Below are 18,902 nucleotides of genomic sequence, written 5' to 3'. Positions count from 1 at the left end.
GAGACAGGAGATGAGGGCTGAGACGCTCTCGTGTCCCGAGGGCGCCGGGTGTACGGTGGCGAGGTAGAGCTCCACTTGCAGCAGGAACCCTTGACACCCGGCAGCGGAGCCGTCGTACGCCCTCGGGAGCGAGAGCCGAATCCCACTGGGTTCCGGAGATGGGACAGGAGGACTGACCGATGGGGATGGTTCGGTAGGTGGGGTCGTGGGTACCCCGCTGGTTTCCCATCGGTGGAGAGTGTTCATCACCCCCTCCAGGGCATGACAGACCTGGTTAATCCGGTCCTCCTGCCCACGAAGACGTTCCTCCATACCTGCTGTTGGCGCGGTCGCTCCTGCTGATTCCATGGAATGATGCGTGATTCTGTCAGAGTGCTGTGTGTGGATGAGTGTAGGGAATCAAGCGCAGGAACAAGGATGACTTCAACAGACTTTAGTAAATCCAATACAGAAAAAGAGTCGCTAACCCAACCGGGCGGCGTGAACAATCACGCACAACACACAGTGCGGAAAACAAGAAAAAGCGCACGCAGTGCGAACTCTCGAAAAAGACAACAAACGAGAGAGACAAACTCCTCGGAGGCAAGCTGACAAATACAATCACGCATAACACCTGACCCAAACAAACGAAACTAAATAGGGAACACAATCAAACACAAACAAGGGACAGGTGTTACAAAGAGACAAAACCAAACGAACATGAAACATAGAACGGTGGCAGCTAGTACTCCGGAGACGACGACCGCCGAAGCCTGCCCGAACAAGGAGGAGGAGCAGCCTCGGCCGAAACCGTGACAATACCGCTTCGCCATTCTCCCTCCTAGGTGACATAATGACAAAAGAATATACAGTGTAGAACTTGCTGATATCATTACATTGAATAATTAAAGGTAGACTTAGTGATATGAAGTTGCCAAGACCAGAAGTGAAGATATTGAGGTTCAATGCTCTTAATTGTTCAGAAATTGACCCATTTCTGCTGTTTACTTTGTACATCTACATCATCGAGCGGAGTCTACCTTTAAAGGCAGAGATAGAGCCACATAACATTTGCATATTCATATATAAAGTTCAAAACTCTTTAGGATATATTTAAAAAATAATTAAAACAAAAGATAGATTCACTGTTAACGTTCGCCCATGCTGGCCTTCTTTGGAATGCATTTCAACTTTTGAGTGAAAAATATTTATCCTTAATTTATTCTTAATTTTCAGTTATCCTTGTCTTTAATCTGAACCCAATGTATCCTGTCAAAGGACATGGAAAGTGGTTATTCTTTCCCATTCACTCACTGAATGGCACACATACACAATCCATGTCTCAATTGTCTCAAGGCTTAAAAATCCTTCTTTAACCTACCTCCTCCCCTTCATCTACACTGATTGAAGTGGATTTAACAAGTGACATCAATAAGGGATCATAGCTTTCACCTGGTCAGTCTGTCATGGAAAGAGCAGGTGTTATTGATGTTTTGTATACTCAGTGTACATGGAAATTGATTTCATGATGTCAGCATACAAATACACAAACTCAACACACAGTATGGAAAAACTGGAAAGATTGTACACAAGTCACATGTATTCAAAGTCTCTGCGGCCTACTGTCTGACCATGTATTTCTATATGGCTGTACTTTTAAAGAAGTACAAAGGAGTAAATGGATCTACACCACAACCATACAAATAAAATATCCTTAAATTGTCCCTGACAAGGATTATTTTCATTACCTTTACATGGACAGTATTTAGGCAGTGATGTCAATGTTGCAGGGCCGTAAATTAGTTGTAGGCTAAATGCACTTATTTTCTGATTTTGCCAAATACTGTTGATAATTTTTTTTAAATGATATTGTACTTCTTGCCCTCTGTCAAAGGGCTTCCAAGAGGTACTTGTACGTTGGATCCCATGCCAAGCGTGGTAAGTTAAACTTCTTAGGAAACAAGGACATTTCTGAATTTGTCAATATGTCACATCCAAAATGTCACCTCCAATGCCCAGTTTCATAGTCTTTCTTTTTTTTGTCAGTGGAAAGGCAATGAACCCAACATGGCAGCTACAGAGCAGCATCAAGTTTACGGTTGAATATTTCTGCTCTTTAGTCTGTTTCATATATTGTTCTTAAAATTCAATTTGATGTACTTATACTGTATTGATTGGAAAGTGTACATTGATGAAAAATTTGCATTGTTATCACTACTTCTTGCTTTATAAATCTGGACCATTGTCAACAGCTCACGACTGGAAAGCTTATTTTAAGGGTTGTAGAGAGCTTTAGGCAGATGTTCAGCTTTACAGCGTGATTGAAATTGACTTTTTCCACATTTTGTTACGTTACAGCCTTATTCTAAAATTGATTAAATTGTTTTTTTCCCCTCATCAATCTACACACAATATCCCATAATGACAAAGCAAAAACCTGAAATATGACATTTACATAAGTATTCAGACCCTTTATTCAGTACTTTGTTGAAGCACCTTTGGCAGCAATTACAGACTTGAATATTCTTGGGTATGCCGCTACAAGCTTGGCACATCTGTATTTGGGAAGTTTCTCCCATTCTTCTCTGCAGATCCTCTCAAGCTCTGTTAGGTTGGATGGGGAGCGTTGCTGTACAGCTATTTTCAGGTCTCTCCAGAGATGTTCGATCGCGTTCAAGTCCGGGCTCAGGCTGGGCCACTCAATGGCATTCAGAGACTTGTCCCGAAGCCACTCCTGCGTTGTCTTGGCTGTGTGCTTAGGGTCGTTGTCCTGTTGGAAGGTGAACCTTCGCCCCAGTCTGAGGTCCTGAGCACTCTGGAGCAGGTTTTCTTCAAGGATCTCTCTGTACTTTGCTCTGTTAATCTTTGCCTCGATCCTGACTAGTCTCCAAGTAACTGCTGCTGAAAAACATCCCCACAGCATGATGCTTCACCATAGGGATGGTGCCAGGTTTCCTCCAGACGTGACACTTGACATTCAGGCCAAAGAGTTAAATATTGGTTTCATCAGACCAGAGAATCTTGTTTCTCATGGTCTGAGATTCTTTAGGTGCCTTTTGGCAAACTCCAAGCGGGCTGTCGTGCCTTTTACTAAGGAGTGGCTTCCGTCTGGCCACTCTACCATAAAGGCCTGATTGGTGGAGTGCTGCAGAGATGGTTGTCCTTCTGGAAGGTTCTCCCATCTCCACAGAGGAATTCTAGAGCTCTGTCAGAGTGACCATCGGGTTCTTGCTCACCTCCCTGACACAGGCCCTTCTCCCCAGATTGCTCAGTTTGGCCGGGCGGCCAGCTCTAGAATGTCTTGGTGGTTCCAAACTTCTTCCATTTTTGAATGATGGAGGCCACTGTGTTCTTCAGGACTTTCAATGGTACATACATTTTTTGGGACCCTTCCCAAGACGTGTGCCTCGACACAATCCTGTCTGAGCTTTAAGGACAATTCCCTCGACCTCATGGCTTGGTTTTTGCTCTGACATGCACTGTCAACTGTGGGACCTTTATATAGACAGGTGTGTGCCTTTCCAAATCATGTCCAATCAATTGAATTGACCACAGGTGGACTCCAATCAAGTTGTAGAAACATCTGAAGGATGATCAATGGAAACAGGATCCACCTAATTTTGAGTCTCATAGCAAAGGGTCTGAATACTTATGTAAATAAGGTATTTCTTTTTTAATTTTTTTATAAATTTGAAAAGAATCCTAAAAACCTGTTTTTTCTTTGTCATTATGGGGTATTGTGTGTAGTTTGCTGAGAAAAAAAGTAATATTTAATCAATTTAGAATAAGGCTGTAACGTAACAAAATGTGGAAAAAGTCAAGGGGTTTGAATACCTTCCGAAGGCACTGTATGTGGGTATTAAACCCCCTATTACATACCCATGCAGGCGCATTAGCCTATGCAAACTTACCATAAATTGCTGAGAAAGCATAGGTCCTATACAGTGGCTTGCGAAAGTATTCACACCCCTTGGCATTTTTCCTATTTTGTTGCCTTACAACCTGGAATTAAAATTGATTTTTTGGGGGTTTGTACAGGGGATATGAACCAGGTGTGTGTAATAAACAGCTCCAGCAGCATGCTGACACTGGCCTCTGGGACGGTGGAAATCCCGCAACAGGGAGGGATCGAGGATATCCCTCACCGGGACCTAGCCCCACTCCTCCGGACCGTACCCCTCCCACACGAGGTACTGAAGGCCCCCCACCCGACGCCTCAAATCCAGGATGGAACGGACGGAGTACGCCGGGGCCCCCTCGATGTTCAGAGTGGGCGTAGGGACCTCCCGCACTTCAGACTCCTGGAGTGGACCAGCCACCACCGGCCTGAGAGACACATGAATTTACAGCTGCAAGTCTCTTCGGGTATGTCTCTATAAGCTTGGCACATCTAGCCACTGGGATTTTTGCCCATTCTTCAAGGCAAAACTGCTCCAGCTCCTTAGAGTTGGATGGGTTCCGCTGGTGTACAGCAATCTTTAAGTCATACCACAGATTCTCAATTGGATTGAGGTCTAGGCTTTGACTAGGCCATTCCAAGACATTTAAATGTTTCCCCTTAAACCACTCAAGTTTTGCTTTAGCAGTATGCTTAGGGTCATTGTCCTGCTGGAAGGTGAACCTCCATCCCAGTCTCAAATCCTGGGTGGCGCAGTGGTCTAAGGCACTGCATCGCAGTGCTAACTGTGCCACTAGAGATCCTGGTTCGAATCCAGGCTCTGTCGCTGCCGGCCGCGACCGGGAGACTCATGGGCGGCGCACAATTGTCCCAGGGTAGGGGAGGGAATGGCCGGCAGGGATGTAGCTCAGTTGATAGAGCATGGCGTTTGCAACGCCAGGGTTGTGGGTTCAATTCCCACGGGGGGCCAGTATAAAAAAAATATGTATTCACAAACTGTAAGTTGCTCTGGATAAGAGCGTCTGCTAAATGACTAAAATGTAAATGAAAATGTAAAATCACTGGAAGACTGAAACAGGTTTCCCTCAAGAATTTCCCTGTATTTAGTGCCATCCATCATTCCTTCAATTCTGACCAATTTCCCAGTCTCTGCTGATGAAAAACTTCCCAACAGCATGATGCTGCCACCACCATGCTTTACTGTGGGGATGGTGTTCTCAGGGTGATAAGAGGTGTTGGGTTTGCGCCATACATAACGTCTTCCTTGATGGCCAAAAAGCTCAATTTTAGTCTCATCTGACCAGAGTAACTTCTTCCATATGTTTGGGGAGTCTCCCACATGGCTTTTGGTGAACACCAAACGTGTTTGCTTATTTTTTCCTTTAAGCAATGTTTTTTATCTGGCCACTCTTCCGTAAAGCCCAACTCTGTGGAGTGTACGGCTTAAAGTGGTCCTGTGGACAGATACTCCAATCTCCGCTGTGGAGCTTTGCAGCTCCTTCTGGGTTATCTTTGGTCTCTTTGTTGCCTCTCTGATTAATGCCCTCCTTGCCTGGTCTGTGAGTTTTGGTGGGCGGCCCTCTCTTGGCAGGTTTGTTGTGGTGCCATATTCTTTCCATTTTTTAATAATGGATTTAAAGGTGCTCCGTGGAATGTTCAAAGTTTCTGATATTTTTTTATAACCCAACCCTGATCTGTACTTCTCCACAACTTTGTCCCTGACCTGTTTGGAGAGCTCCTTGGTTTTCATGGTGCTGCTTGCTTGGTGGTGCCCCTTGCTTAGTGGTGTTGCAGACTCTGGGGCCTTTCAGAACAGGTGTATATATACTGAGATCATGTGAAAGATCATGTGACACTTAGATTGCACACAGGTGGACTTTATTTAACTAATAATGTGACTTCTGGAGGTAATTGATTGCACCAGATCTTATTTAGGGGCTTCATAGCAAAGGGGGTGAATACATATGCACGCATCACTTTTCCGTTATGGATTTTTTAGAATTTTTTTAAACAAGTTATTTTTTTCATTCCACTATTTGAGAAATTATGTGACTAAACTCAACAAAAATAAGAATATACTGTATTATCAAGCAAAGATCAATGATATAAAGAATGATGGAAAAAAACTTTTGAGTACTTTAAATGAAATTATGGGCAGAAAGACCAATTCAACTCCATCTTTCATCGAATCAGATGGCTTATTCATCACAATGGTGATTACTTCATTGGCAAAGTGTGCAAACTTAGGCAGGAAATGTGAAAAACGAACAGTGAGCCATCGTATTCATGCATAAAAAAAACAAATAATGAAAGAAAAGCATTGCAAGTTTGAATTTTGCAAAGTTAGTGTGGGAGAGGTGGAAATATTATTGTTATCGATAAATAATGACAAACCTCCTGGCATTGACAACTTCGATGGAAAGCTACTGAGGATGGTAGACTCTATAGCCACTCCTATCTGTCATATGTTTAATATGAGCCTAGAGGAAAGTCTTTGTCCTCAGGCCTGGAGGGAAGCCAAAGTAATTCAGCTACCCAAGAGTGGTAAAGCGGCCTTTCCTGGTTCAAACAGCAGACCTATAAGCTTGCTGCCAGCTCTTAGCAAACTGTTGGAAAAAATTGTATTTTACCAAATACAATGCTATTTCTCTGTAAACAAATTAACAACAGACTTTCAGAATGCTTATAGAGAAGGGCACTCAACATTTACTGCACTGACACAAATGACTGATGATTGGTTGAAAGAAATTGTTAATAAGAAGATTGTGGTAGCTGTACGGTTAGATTTCAGTGCAGCAGTTGATATTATTGTTGTTGAAAAAACGTTTGTTTTATGGCTTTTCAACCTCTGCCATATCGTGGATTCAGAGCTATCTTTCCAATAGAACTCAAAGGGTTTTCTTTAATGGAAGCTTCTCTAATGTCAAACATTTAAAGTGTGGTGTACCGCAGGGCAGCTCTCTAGGCCCTCTACTCTTTTCTATTTTTACCAATGACCTGCCGCTGCAATTAAACAAACCATGTCTGCTGATGATTCAACCATATACGCATCAGCAACCACAGCTAAAGAAGTCACTGAAACAATTAACAAAGAGTTGCAGTCTGTTTTGGAATGGGTGGCCAGTAATAAACTGGTCCTGAACATCTCTAAAACTAAGAGCATTGTATTTGGTAAAAATCATTCCCTAAATTCTAGACCTCAGGTACATCAAAGATGGGACCGAGAGAATGAAAAACAGCCATCAGACTGTTAAATACAGTGGGGGAAAAAAGTATTTAGTCAGCCACCAATTGTGCATGTTCTCCCACTTAAAAAGATGAGAGAGGCCTGTAATTTTCATCATAGGTACACGTCAACTATGACAGACAAAATGATAAAAATTAATCCAGAAAATCACATTGTAGGATTTTTTATGAATTTATTTGCAAATTATGGTGGAAAATAAGTATTTGGTCAATAACAAAAGTTGCTCAATACTTTGTTATATACCCTTTGTTGGCAATGACACAGGTCAAACGTTTTCTGTAAGTCTTCACAAGGTTTTCACACACTGTTGCTGGTATTTTGGCCCATTCCTCCATGCAGATCTCCTCTAGAGCAGTGATGTTTTGGGGCTGTCGCTGGGCAACACGGACTTTCAACTCCCTCCAAAGATTTTCTATGGGGTTGAGATCTGGAGACTGGCTAGGCCACTCCAGGACCTTGAAATGCTTCTTACGAAGACACTCCTTCGTTGCCCGGGCGGTGTGTTTGGGATCATTGTCATGCTGAAAGACCCAGCCACGTTTCATCTTCAATGCCCTTGCTGATGGAATGAGAAATCTCAAAATACATGGCCCCATTCATTCTTTCCTTTACACGGATCAGTCGTCCTGGTCCCTTTGCAGAAAAACAGCCCCAAAGCATGATGTTTCCACCCCCATGCTTCACAGCAGGTATGGTGTTCTTTGGATGCAACTCAGCATTCTTTGTCCTCCAAACACGACGATTTGAGTTTTTACCAAAAAGTTCTATTTTGGTTTCATCTGACCGTATGACATTCTCCCAATCCTCTTCTGGATCATCCAAATGCATTCTAGCAAACTTTAGACGGGCCTGGACATGTACTGGCTTAAGCAGGGGGACACGTCTGGCACTGCAGGATTTGAGTCCCTGGCGGCGTAGTGTGTTACTGATGGTAGGCCTTGTTACTTTGGTCCCAGCTCTCTGCATGTCATTCACTAGGTCCCCCCGTGTGGTTCTGGGTTTTTTGCTCACCGTTCTTGTGATCATTTTGACCCCACGGGGTGAGATCTTGCGTGGAGCCCCAGATCGAGGGAGATTATCAGTGGTCTTGTATGTCTTCCATTTCCTAATAATTGCTCCCACAGTTGATTTCTTCAAACCAAGCTGCTTACCTATTGCAGATTCAGTCTTCCCAGCCTGGTGCAGGTCTATAATTTTGTTTCTGGTGTCCTTTGACAGCTCTTTGGTCTTGGCCATAGTGGAGTTTGGAGTGTGACTGTTTGAGGTTGTGGACAGGTGTCTTTTATACTGATAACAAGTTCAAACAGGTGCCATTAATACAGGTAACGAGTGGAGGACAGAGGAGCCTCTTAAAGAAGAAGTTACAGGTCTGTGAGAGCCAGAAATCTTGCTTGTTTGTAGGTGACCAAATACTTATTTTCCACCATAATTTGCAAATAAATTCATAAAAAATCCTACAATGTGATTTTCTGGATTTTTTTTCTCTCAATTTGTCTGTCATAGTTGACGTGTACCTATGATGAAAATTACAGGCCTCTCTCATATTTTTAAGTGGGAGAACTTGCACAATTGGTGGCTGACTAAATACTTTTTTTCCCCACTGTATAGCCCCTAGTTCTCCTCAGACTTGACTGCCCTTTACCAGCACAAAAACATCCTGTGGCGTACTGCATTAGCATCGAACAGCCCCCGCGATATGCAACTTTTCAGGGAAGTCAGGAACCAATATACACAATTAGTTAGGAAAGCAAAGGCTAGCTTTTTCAAACAGAAATTTGCATCCTGTAGCACTAACTCCAAAAAGTTTTGGGACACTGTAAAGTCCATGGAAAATAAGAGCACCTACTGCCAACTGCCCACTGCACTGAGGCTAGGAAACACTGTCACCACCGATAAATCTACAATAATCGAGAATTTCAACAAGCATTTTGCTACGGCTGGCCTTGCTTTCCACCTGGCTACCACTACCCCGGCCACCAGCTCTGCACCCTCCGCTGCAAATTGCCCCCCCCCCACACAAATTCAGACAGCTGATGTCCTGAAAGAGCTTAAAAATCTGGACCCCTATAAATCAGCTGGGCTAGACAATCTGGACCCTTTCTTTCTAAAATTAGCCGCCGAAATTGTCGCAACCCTTATTACTAGCCTGTTCAACCTCTCTTTCGTAACGTCTGAGATCCCCAGAGATTGGAAAGCTGCCGCGGTCATCCCCCTCTTCAAAGGGGGTGACACTCTAGATCCAAACTGTTACAGACCTATATCCATCCTGCCCTGCCTTTCGAAAGTATTTTGAAAGCCAAGTTAACAAACAGATCACCGACCATTTCGAATCCCACCGTACATTCTCTGCTATGCCATCCGGTTTCCGAGCTGGTCATGGGTGCACCTCAGCCACGCTCAAGGTCCTAAACGATATTATATAACCGCGATCGATAAAAGACAGTACTGCGCAGCCGTCTTCATCGACCTGGCCAAACTTTCGACTCTGTCAACCACCGCTTTCTTATTGGCAGACTAAATAGCCTTGGTTTCTCTAATGACTGCATCACCTGGTTCACCAACTACTTCTCAGATAGAGTTCAATGTGTCATATCGGAGGGTCTGTTGTCTGGACCTCTGGCCGTCTCTATGGGGGTGCCACGGGGTTCAATTCTCAGGCCGACTCTATTCTCTGTGTATATCAATGATGTTGCTCTTGCTGCTGGTGAAGCTCGGATCCACCTCTATGCGGACGACACCATTTTGTATACATCTGGCCCTTCATTGGACACTGTGTTAACAAACCTCCAAACGAGCTTCAACGCCATACAACACTCCTTCCGTAGCCTCCAACTGCTCTTAAACACTAGTAAAACTAAAAGCATGCTCTTCAACCGAACACTGCTTGCACCCGCCCACCCGACTAGAATCACTACTCTCGGCGGGTCTGACCTAGAGTATGTGGACAACTACAAATACCTAGGTGTCTGGTTAGACTGTAAAATCTCCTTCCAGACTCACATTAAGCATCTCCAATCACAAGTTAGATCTAGAATTGTCTTCCTATTTTGCAACAAAGCCTCCTTCACTCACGCTGCCAAACATGCCCTCGTAAAACTGACTATCCTACCGATCCTTGACATCGGCGATGTCATTTACAAAATAGCCTCCAACACTCTACTCAGCAAATTGGATGTAGTCTATCACAGTGCCATCCGTTTTGTCACCAAAGCCCGATTTACTACCCACCATTGTGACCTGTACGCTCTTGTTGGCTGGTCCTCACTACATATTCTTCGCCAAACCCACTGGCTCCAGGTCATCTATAAATCACTGCTAGGCAAATCCCCGTCATACCTTAGCTCACTTGTCACCATAGCAACACCCACCCGTAGTCTGCGCTCCAGCAGGTATATCTCACTGGTCATCTTCAAAGCCAACACCTCCTTTGGCCTCCATTCCTTCCAGTTCTCTGCTACCAATGACTGGAACGAACTGCAAAAATCTCTGAAGCTGGAGACTCTTAACTCCCTCACTAACTTTAAGCGTCAGTTGTCAGAGCAGCTTACCGATCACTGCACCCGTACACAGCCATTCTGAAATTAGCCCACCCAACTACCTCATCCCCATATTGTTATTTATTTTGCTAATTTGCACCCCAGTATCTCTATTTGCACATCATCTTTTGCACATCTATCATTCCAGTGTTAATACGAAATTGTAACTATTTTGCACTATGGCCTATTTATTGCCTTACCTCCATAACTTACTACATTCGCACACACTGTATATATATTTTCTCTTTGTATTTTTGACTTTGTTTTGTTTACCCCATATGTAACTCTGTGTTGTTGTTTTTATCGCACTGCTTTGCTTTATCTTGGCCAGGTCGCAGTTGTAAATGAGAACTTGTTCTCAACTGGCTTACCTGGTTAAATAAAGGTGAAAAAAAAAAAAAAACTAGTCCACGTCACATTTTATTTTACCTAGCGTACTTCTAAAAAGCCTACAGTTTTTCATTGAATTGTAACAGAGAAATCAGTCAAGCTTTTCATATGCTTAACTTACTTTCAAATGCAGAGGTATAGACATAATGTGCAAATCGCCGATCTTCATAGCGGAGTTCATTGGCGTGTCTAGGTCTACCGTAATAGGTTGACATTGACTATATAAAAATCTTGAAAATAAGTGTATGAACTTTATTCTCTCTGGTAGGCTTTTGTGCTTGCATCATATTGCGATGCAGCATTTAGGCAATTTATGCGCATGGATGGAGCACATGCGTGCCCATCTTCTTGAGCCCTACTTGTCTTTGGCAAACGTCATAAAACATTTAAAACACAAATCATGGCACTGCCATCTGCGTGATATGAATTCAGTGCATCGTTGTCTATCAAAATCCGAAATAGACATATACAGTGCCTTGCAAAAGTATTCAGCCCCCTTGGCGTTTTTCCTATTTTGTTTCATTACAACCTGTAATTTAAATGGATTTGTATTAGCGTTTCATGTAATGGACATACACATTGATGTGTTGAAAATCCCAAATTGTTTGCATAGTCAACTTACACACAGCTCTGTCACACACACTTACCCCTCCAGACGAGCCACCAGGGGTCTTTTCACAGTCCCAAATCCAGAAAAAAATCAAGAAAACATACAGTATTCTATAGAGCCATTATTGCATGGAACTCCGTTCCATTTCATATTGCTCAAGTGAACAGCAAACCTGGTTTAAAAAAACAGATAAAGCAACACCTTATGGCACAACGCCTCTCCCCTATTTGACCTAGATAGTTTGTGTGTATGTATTGATATGTAGGCTACGTGTGCCTTTAAAAAAATTAAAAATAATAATAATAATGTAGTGCTGTCCTTGAGCTGTTGTCTATTAATGTTCTGTATTATGTCATGTTTCATGTTTTGTGTGGACCCCAGGAAGAGTAGCTGCTGCTTTTGCAACAGCTAATGTGGATCCTAATAAAATACCAAAATACCCAATTTTAAACATATATAAAAATTCATATTTAAGAAAGTTATAATAGTCACAACCCAGTGCACCTAAATACACTAAGCAATCAATGAATGTTTTAGGTTAATCCTTCCAACTCCTAAATAAGCTATTTATTCATGTTAAAGCTAAATGCGAGTGGGGGTATTTAATCAGCTGTGAAATGGGTGGCTGTCGTGGAAAAGTATGGTAAACCCTGGTGTAGTTCATGACATTGCATCCTGCAAATAAATATGAACGGGACACTGCATACCACAGGAGGTTGGTGACAACTTAATTGGGGAGGACGGGCTCACGGTAATGGCAGGAGCGGAATCAGTAAAATGGTATCAAATACATTAAACACGTGGTTTACATATGTTTGATGCCATTCCATTTACTCCGTTCCAGCCATTATTATGAGCCGTCCTCCCCTCAGCAGCCTCCACTGCTGCATACCTGTATCTGGGAAACTGCATGGGCCGTCTCCCTTAGTCTTCTCTGCTTTGGACCATCTTTGAGGAAGGACTGGGACTACAATCAGATAATTAACAAAAAAAAATGATTACCGCTAGGTCTGAAGAAAACTATTTCTGCAGACGTGAAATAAATGTTTAAATCAGAAGGACCTTTCAAAGCACTTTACATACACCTTATCCACCACCAATGTGTAGCACCCACTTGGTGATGTATAGCAACCATATTGCGCCAGAATGTTCACCTCACATCAGCTATCAGGGTGAAGAGGTGAGAAGTGTTATGCACATGGGTGTCGTGTGCTCTGTTTGAATGTACTCCTCAATCTGAGTTTGTCTTAGCATAACCTTCTGCTATCTATGCCTGACCATACTGTGATACCCTGCCATTAGATTTGGCCCTGGAGCTTCTTATTACAACCACCAAATAGACGCCAAATAAACCGTATACACACTAATTTACGACACTTTCAATTGTAAAGCCCCAATCTAGCACACTAAACTCCTCAAGTCAGTCTATTGTACTAATGTCATCATCCTTTGTGTCCCCACATCCCAATTCGATATTACATATTTAAATGAATTTAATTAATTCACATGGCAGAATACAATTGAACTCTGAATTGCATGATACATAAAAATTAAAATAAACATATGTGCAACATACATTTAGGGAACTATTGTTGTGGATGTTGTTTAGAGTTGACATTCATGTAGAGCAGGGGTAGGCAACCCTTGTCCTGTTTTTGATTTAACTGACCTGGAAGACCAGGTGTGTTGAATTTAGGCAATCACTGAACTGATCAATTAGCTCAGTTGGTCCAAGGATATTCCAGCATGCTCGCTTCTGTGTTCACTCCAATTGTGCAGTCATGGTTGATGTGAGATAGGAGTGCCATGCTGGGACGCTGTATTGTAGTACAGGCCTAAAGTTGGTGGTGTAGATGGTCACCAGGCCGGGTCTGTTGACACTGAAACACTCGAGACGGTGCAGCAGAAACATATATAAAGTAATATATATATGCCATTTAGCTGACAGGTTTATCCAAAGCATCTGTGCATACATTCTCCATATGGGTGGCCCCAGTGGTAATCGAACCTATGATCCTGGCGTTGAATGCCCAATGCTCTACCAACTGAGCCACAGAGAACCACGAAGAGCTTCTGGTTCCCCTTTTTCACCAAGGACTCCATCTGCAGTTCCAACTGGACATCCCGGAGCCAGGGTCCCAGCAGTTAAATATCAGATGTTTGCAGAGTGTCCATTTCTATACAGGGGTTCCAAATGGGGTGAGTTGTTTGTGAAGCAAACATGCAGGACTTTGCACTTGTTTGGGTTGAACTGCATGGAGTGCTCATTGACCTAGGACAGGGGTTGCAAACCGTTTGGCTCAAGGGCCACATTGAGTTTTTAAAACCAAGTGAAGGGCCACATACTATATGCGTGACAAAACATGTGAAGCCTTTATTCATTTTCACAGTGACACGCAACTACTAGTGCTCTGTAGGTGTACATATGCTTGCAGAACAATTCTACGCTTGTACCATCTCTACCCTTGTTTTTTTGTGTTTTTCACAACATTTTCACAAAATTGATATAATTTATAACATCACAGACACAGTCAAACACACACACAGATCCTGCATCTCTACCCTTGTAAAGTACAATCAAACTTACAGTCACAATATGCAAACTTAAATATATATATTATATGACTGAGACATCAAATCAAATAAAATTTTATTTGCCACATGCGTCGAATACAACAGGTGTAGACATTACCGTGAAATGCTTACTTACAGCCATTAACCAACAATGCATTATTTCCTTAATAAAAAAGTAAAATTAAACAACAACAAAAAAGTGTTGAGAAAAAAAGAGCATTAATAAAATAAAATAACAGTAGTGAGGCTATATACAGGGGGGTAACGGTGCAGAGTCAATGTGCGGGGGCACCGGCTAGTTGAGGTCGTTGAGGTAATATGTACATGTGGGTACAGTTAAAGTGACTATGCATAAATAATTAACAGAGTAGCAGCAGCATACAAAGATGGGGTGGGGGTGCAAATAGTCCGGGTAGCCATGATTAGCTGTTCAGGAGTCTTATGGCTTGGGGGTAGAAGCTGTTGAGAAGCCTTTTGGACCTAGACTTGGCGCTCCAGTACCGCTTGCCGTGCGGTAGCAGAGAGAACAGTCTATGACTAGGGTGGCTGGAGTCTTTGACAATTTTGAGGGCCTTCCTCTGACACCGCCTGGTATAGAGGTCCTGGATGGCAGGAAGCTTGGCCCCAGTGATGTACTGGGCCGTACGCACTACCCTCTGTAGTGCCTTGCGGTCGGAGGCTGAGCAGTTGCCATACCAGGCGGTGATGCAACCAGTCAAAATGCTCTCGATGGTGCAGCTGTATAACTTTATGAGTATCTGAGGACCCATGCCAAATCTTTTCAGTCTCCTGAGGGGGAATAGACTTTGTCGTGCCATCTTCACGACTGTCTTGGTGTGTTTGGACCATGATAGTTTGTTGGTGATATGGACACCAAGGAACTTGAAGCTCTCAACCTGTTCCATTACTGCCCCGTCGATGAGAATGGGGGCGTGCTTAGTCCTCTTTTTTTTCCTGTAGTCCACAATCATCTCCTTTGTCTTGGTCACGTTGAGGGAGAGGTTGTTATCCTGGCACCACACGGCCAGGTCCCTGACCTCCTCCCTATAGGCTGTCTCATCGTTGTTGGTGATCAGGCCTACCACTGTTGTGTCGTCGGAAAACTTAATGATGGTGTTGGAGTCGTGCCTGGCCATGCAGTCATGGGTGAACAGGGAGTACAGGAGGGGACTGAGCACGCACCCCTGAGGGGCCCCCGTGTTGAGGATCAGCATGGCAGATGTGTTGTTACCTACCCTTACCACCTGGGGGCGGCACGTTAGGAAGTCCAGGATCCAGTTGCAGAGGGAGGTGTTTAGTCCCAGGATCCTTAGCTTAGTGATGAGCTTTGAGGGCACTGGTGTTGAACGCTGAACTGTAGTCAATGAATAGCATTCTCATGTAGGTGTTCCTCTTCTCCAGGTGGGAAAGGGCAGTGTGGAGTGTAATAGAGATTGCATCATCTGTGGATCTGTTGGGGCGGTATGCAAATTGGAGTGGGTCTAGGGTTTCTGGGATAATAGTGTTGATGTGAGCCATAACCAGCCTTTCAAAGCACTTCATGGCTACAGACGTCAGTTCTACGGGTCGGTTGTCATTTAGACAGGTTATCTTAGTGTCCTTGGGCAGGGGGACTATGGTGGTCTGCTTGAAAGATGTTGGTATTACAGACTCAGTCAGGGACATGTTGAAAATGTCGGTGAAGACACTTGCCAGTTCGTCAGCACATGCTCGGAGTACACGTCCTGGTAATCCGTCTGGCCCTGCGTCCTTGTGAATGTTGACCTGCTTAAAAGTCTTACTCACATTGGCTACGGAGAGCGTGATCACATAGTCATCCGGAACAGCTGGTGCTCTCATGCATGCTTCAGTGTTGCTTGCCTCGAAGCGAGCATAGAAGTGGTTTAGCTCGTCTGGTAGGCTTGTGTCACTGGGCAGCTCGCGGCTGTGCTTCCCTTTGTAGTCTGTAATAGTTTTCAAGCCCTGCCACATCCAACGAGCGTCAGAGCCGCTGTAGTACAATTCAATCTCAGTCCTGTATTGACTCTTTGCCTGTTTGATGTGGCAGGGATGGGCATAGCGGGATTTCTTATAAGCGTCCGGGTTAGAGTCCCACTCCTTGAAAGCGGCAGCTCTACCCTTTAGCTCAGTGCGGATGTTGCCTGTAATCCATGGCTTCTGGTTGGGGTATGTACGTACGGTCACTGTAGGGACTACGTCATCGATGCACTTATTGATGAAGCCAGTGACTGATGTGGCGTACTCCTCAATGCTATCTGAAGAATCCCGGAACATGTTCCAGTCTGTGCTAGCAAAACAGTCCTGTAGCTTAGCATCTGCGTTATCTGACCACTTTTTTTATTAACCGAGTCACTGGTGCTTCCTGCTTTAATTTTTGCTTATAAGCAGGAATCAGGAGGATAGAGTTATGGTCAGATTTGCCAAATGGAGGGTGAGGAAGAGCTCTGTTTGCGTCTCTGTGTGTGGGTAAAGGTGGTGTACAGTTTTTTTCCCCCTCTGGTTGCACATTTAACATGCTGGTAGAAATTAGGTAGAACGGATTTACGTTTCCCTGCATTAAAGTCCCCGGCCACTAGGAGCGCTGCCTCTGGATGAGCGTTTTCCTGTTTAGTTATGGCCTTATACAGCTCATTGAGTGCAATCTTAATGCCAGCATTGGTTTGTGGTGGTAAATAGACAGCTATGAAAAATATAGAGGAAAACTCTCTTGGTAAATAGTGTGGTCTACAGCTTATCATAAGGTACTCTACCTCAGGCGAGCAAAACCTAGAGACTTCCTTATTATTTGGGCCTTGTCGGGTGTCTGTAGGATATCCTTCGCGGCTGCCTCGTTGAAGAAAAAATCTTCGTCCAATACGAGGTGAGTAATCGCTGTCCTGATATCCAGAAGCTCTTTTTGGTTATAAGAGACGATGGCAGAAACATTATGTACAGAATTAATGACAAATAACGCGAAAAAACACACATAATTGTACAATTGGTTAGAGGGCTGTAAATCGGCAGCCATCTTCTCCGGCGCCATCATATCATAATGCAAAATGTAGCAGCAGATGTGTAAAAAAAACTATTCAAAAATATGACTGATTAATTATTACCTGTATCCAAGCGCTTTACTGGATAATTCTCACTGCATAACCATCACCATGAAAAAGCATAATCCTAGCCTACCCCAGTCACTGTTATTCAAGTCTTAATAAGAACAATGGGTCAGGTCACCTCTCTTGGCAAGGGCATCAAAGTCTGGTGTCATCTTTGATGTAGAGATTCTCAGAACAGCTGAAAAGTGGTAATTTGTTAAATTTGACCTGTGATGGGATTTGTTCATACACATATGTGGACCCGAATAAAACAAGCATCCTTTGGGCGTGCTTTTTATTGTTTGGAAACTTTGTTTCATTCAGTGAGCCATAGAACTGGTCTATTGTTGCTGTTTTGTACTTCTTCTTCAAAGCACTGTCACATTGGATGTCGATTAGCTCCAATTGTGTGTATGATGGTGCTTTCTCACTGTTGAAAGACAGGGGGCATGATACAAGCTCCAGCTCAGTCTCAATCTTGGTGAAGTCTGAGAAGCGGTGGGACAACTCAGCATGCAGGTCGATCAAAGTGCTACTGTATGTCTCAGTGCGGCACTGCAATGTGGGCGCGTTCAGTGCGGCCAGTGTCGGAAAAGGAGCAAGAGACTGGCTGCTCATTTGTCTGGAGGACCACATACGTTTGGCCTTGAATGCTTTCACGTTGGAATAAAAACACTATTTCCCTACAGTTTCACATTTAGATTGTTCATATGCCCCAATATGTCCACACAGAAAGAAAAGTCACCCAGCCAGTCTGTTTCTTTCAACTCGGAGAAGTTGTCAGCTTTACCAACCGTATCAAGGAACATACCTATCTCCCCTCTCAGTTCCCACACATGGCAAAATACTTTTCCCAGGCTTAGCCAGCGCACATTTGAATGGTATAACAAGTCCTGGTGCTCTGCCTCTGTGTCATTGAGCAGCTGAATGAACTGATGATGGTTAAATCAAATCAAATCAAATTGAATGAACTGATGTCCCCATCAGGAAGCCCCCTTGCCCGTATAAAGTTGACACGTTTTACAACCACTTTGACAACATTATCCAGCTTTAACACACTTTTACACAGGGCTTCCTGATTAATAATACAGTGAAGAAATATCAATTCCTCCTAGTTAGGGCTTCCTTCTTTTACTTTGTCTTGTAATCTTTTTAGTAGGCCAATGTTTTTACCGGTTAGATTTGGTGATCCATCTGTTGTGACGTTTGTCCGTTTGCTCCACGGTAGATTCATTTTTTCCAAGCAGGCAGACACCCTGTCATATAAGTCAGAGCCCCTGGTTGGGGCAAAGTCATCAAGCAATGAAGTGGCTATGATGACTGAGCACATTTTGAATCTGACTGTAGGCCCAAATACAGAGTACGCTGCCAGGCTACAGCGCCATCTATTGGAGGTAGTTTGTATATCATGGAATACGCAATTTTAGGGCAAAAATCGTAACTCAAATATAATCATATTTAATACATTTAAAAAATGTCTCACGGGCCGGATTGAAGTGTCCGGCGGGACATGTTGAAGGCTGAAGAGCTGCCCCACCCGTATCCATTCTGCAATGTCATCAATGTATATCCACCTGTGATTGAACTTCTG

The 18,902-nt window shown here is 43.5% G+C and overlaps 1 protein-coding gene across 1 annotated transcript in view; it reads right to left on the bottom strand.

The window, feature by feature from the left end:
- The window catches only part of LOC311138616 (ribonuclease 3-like), a gene marked incomplete at both ends in the record, with an annotated part of 241,316 nt that extends 223,387 nt beyond the window's left edge, over positions 1-17,929 (bottom strand). The window contains 1 exon segment of the mRNA XM_084173376.1: positions 17,673-17,929. Within this exon segment, the coding sequence (XP_084029502.1) occupies positions 17,673-17,929 (257 nt within the window).
- Between the last annotated feature and the right edge of the window lie 973 nt (positions 17,930-18,902).

The sequence above is a fragment of the Coregonus lavaretus genome, assembly GCF_964263955.1.
Source record: "Coregonus lavaretus genome assembly, chromosome: 2".
Lineage (NCBI taxonomy): Eukaryota > Metazoa > Chordata > Actinopteri > Salmoniformes > Salmonidae > Coregonus > Coregonus lavaretus.
The sequence above is the reverse complement of the archived record's forward strand: the minus strand, read 5'-3'. Positions and strand labels throughout refer to the sequence as shown.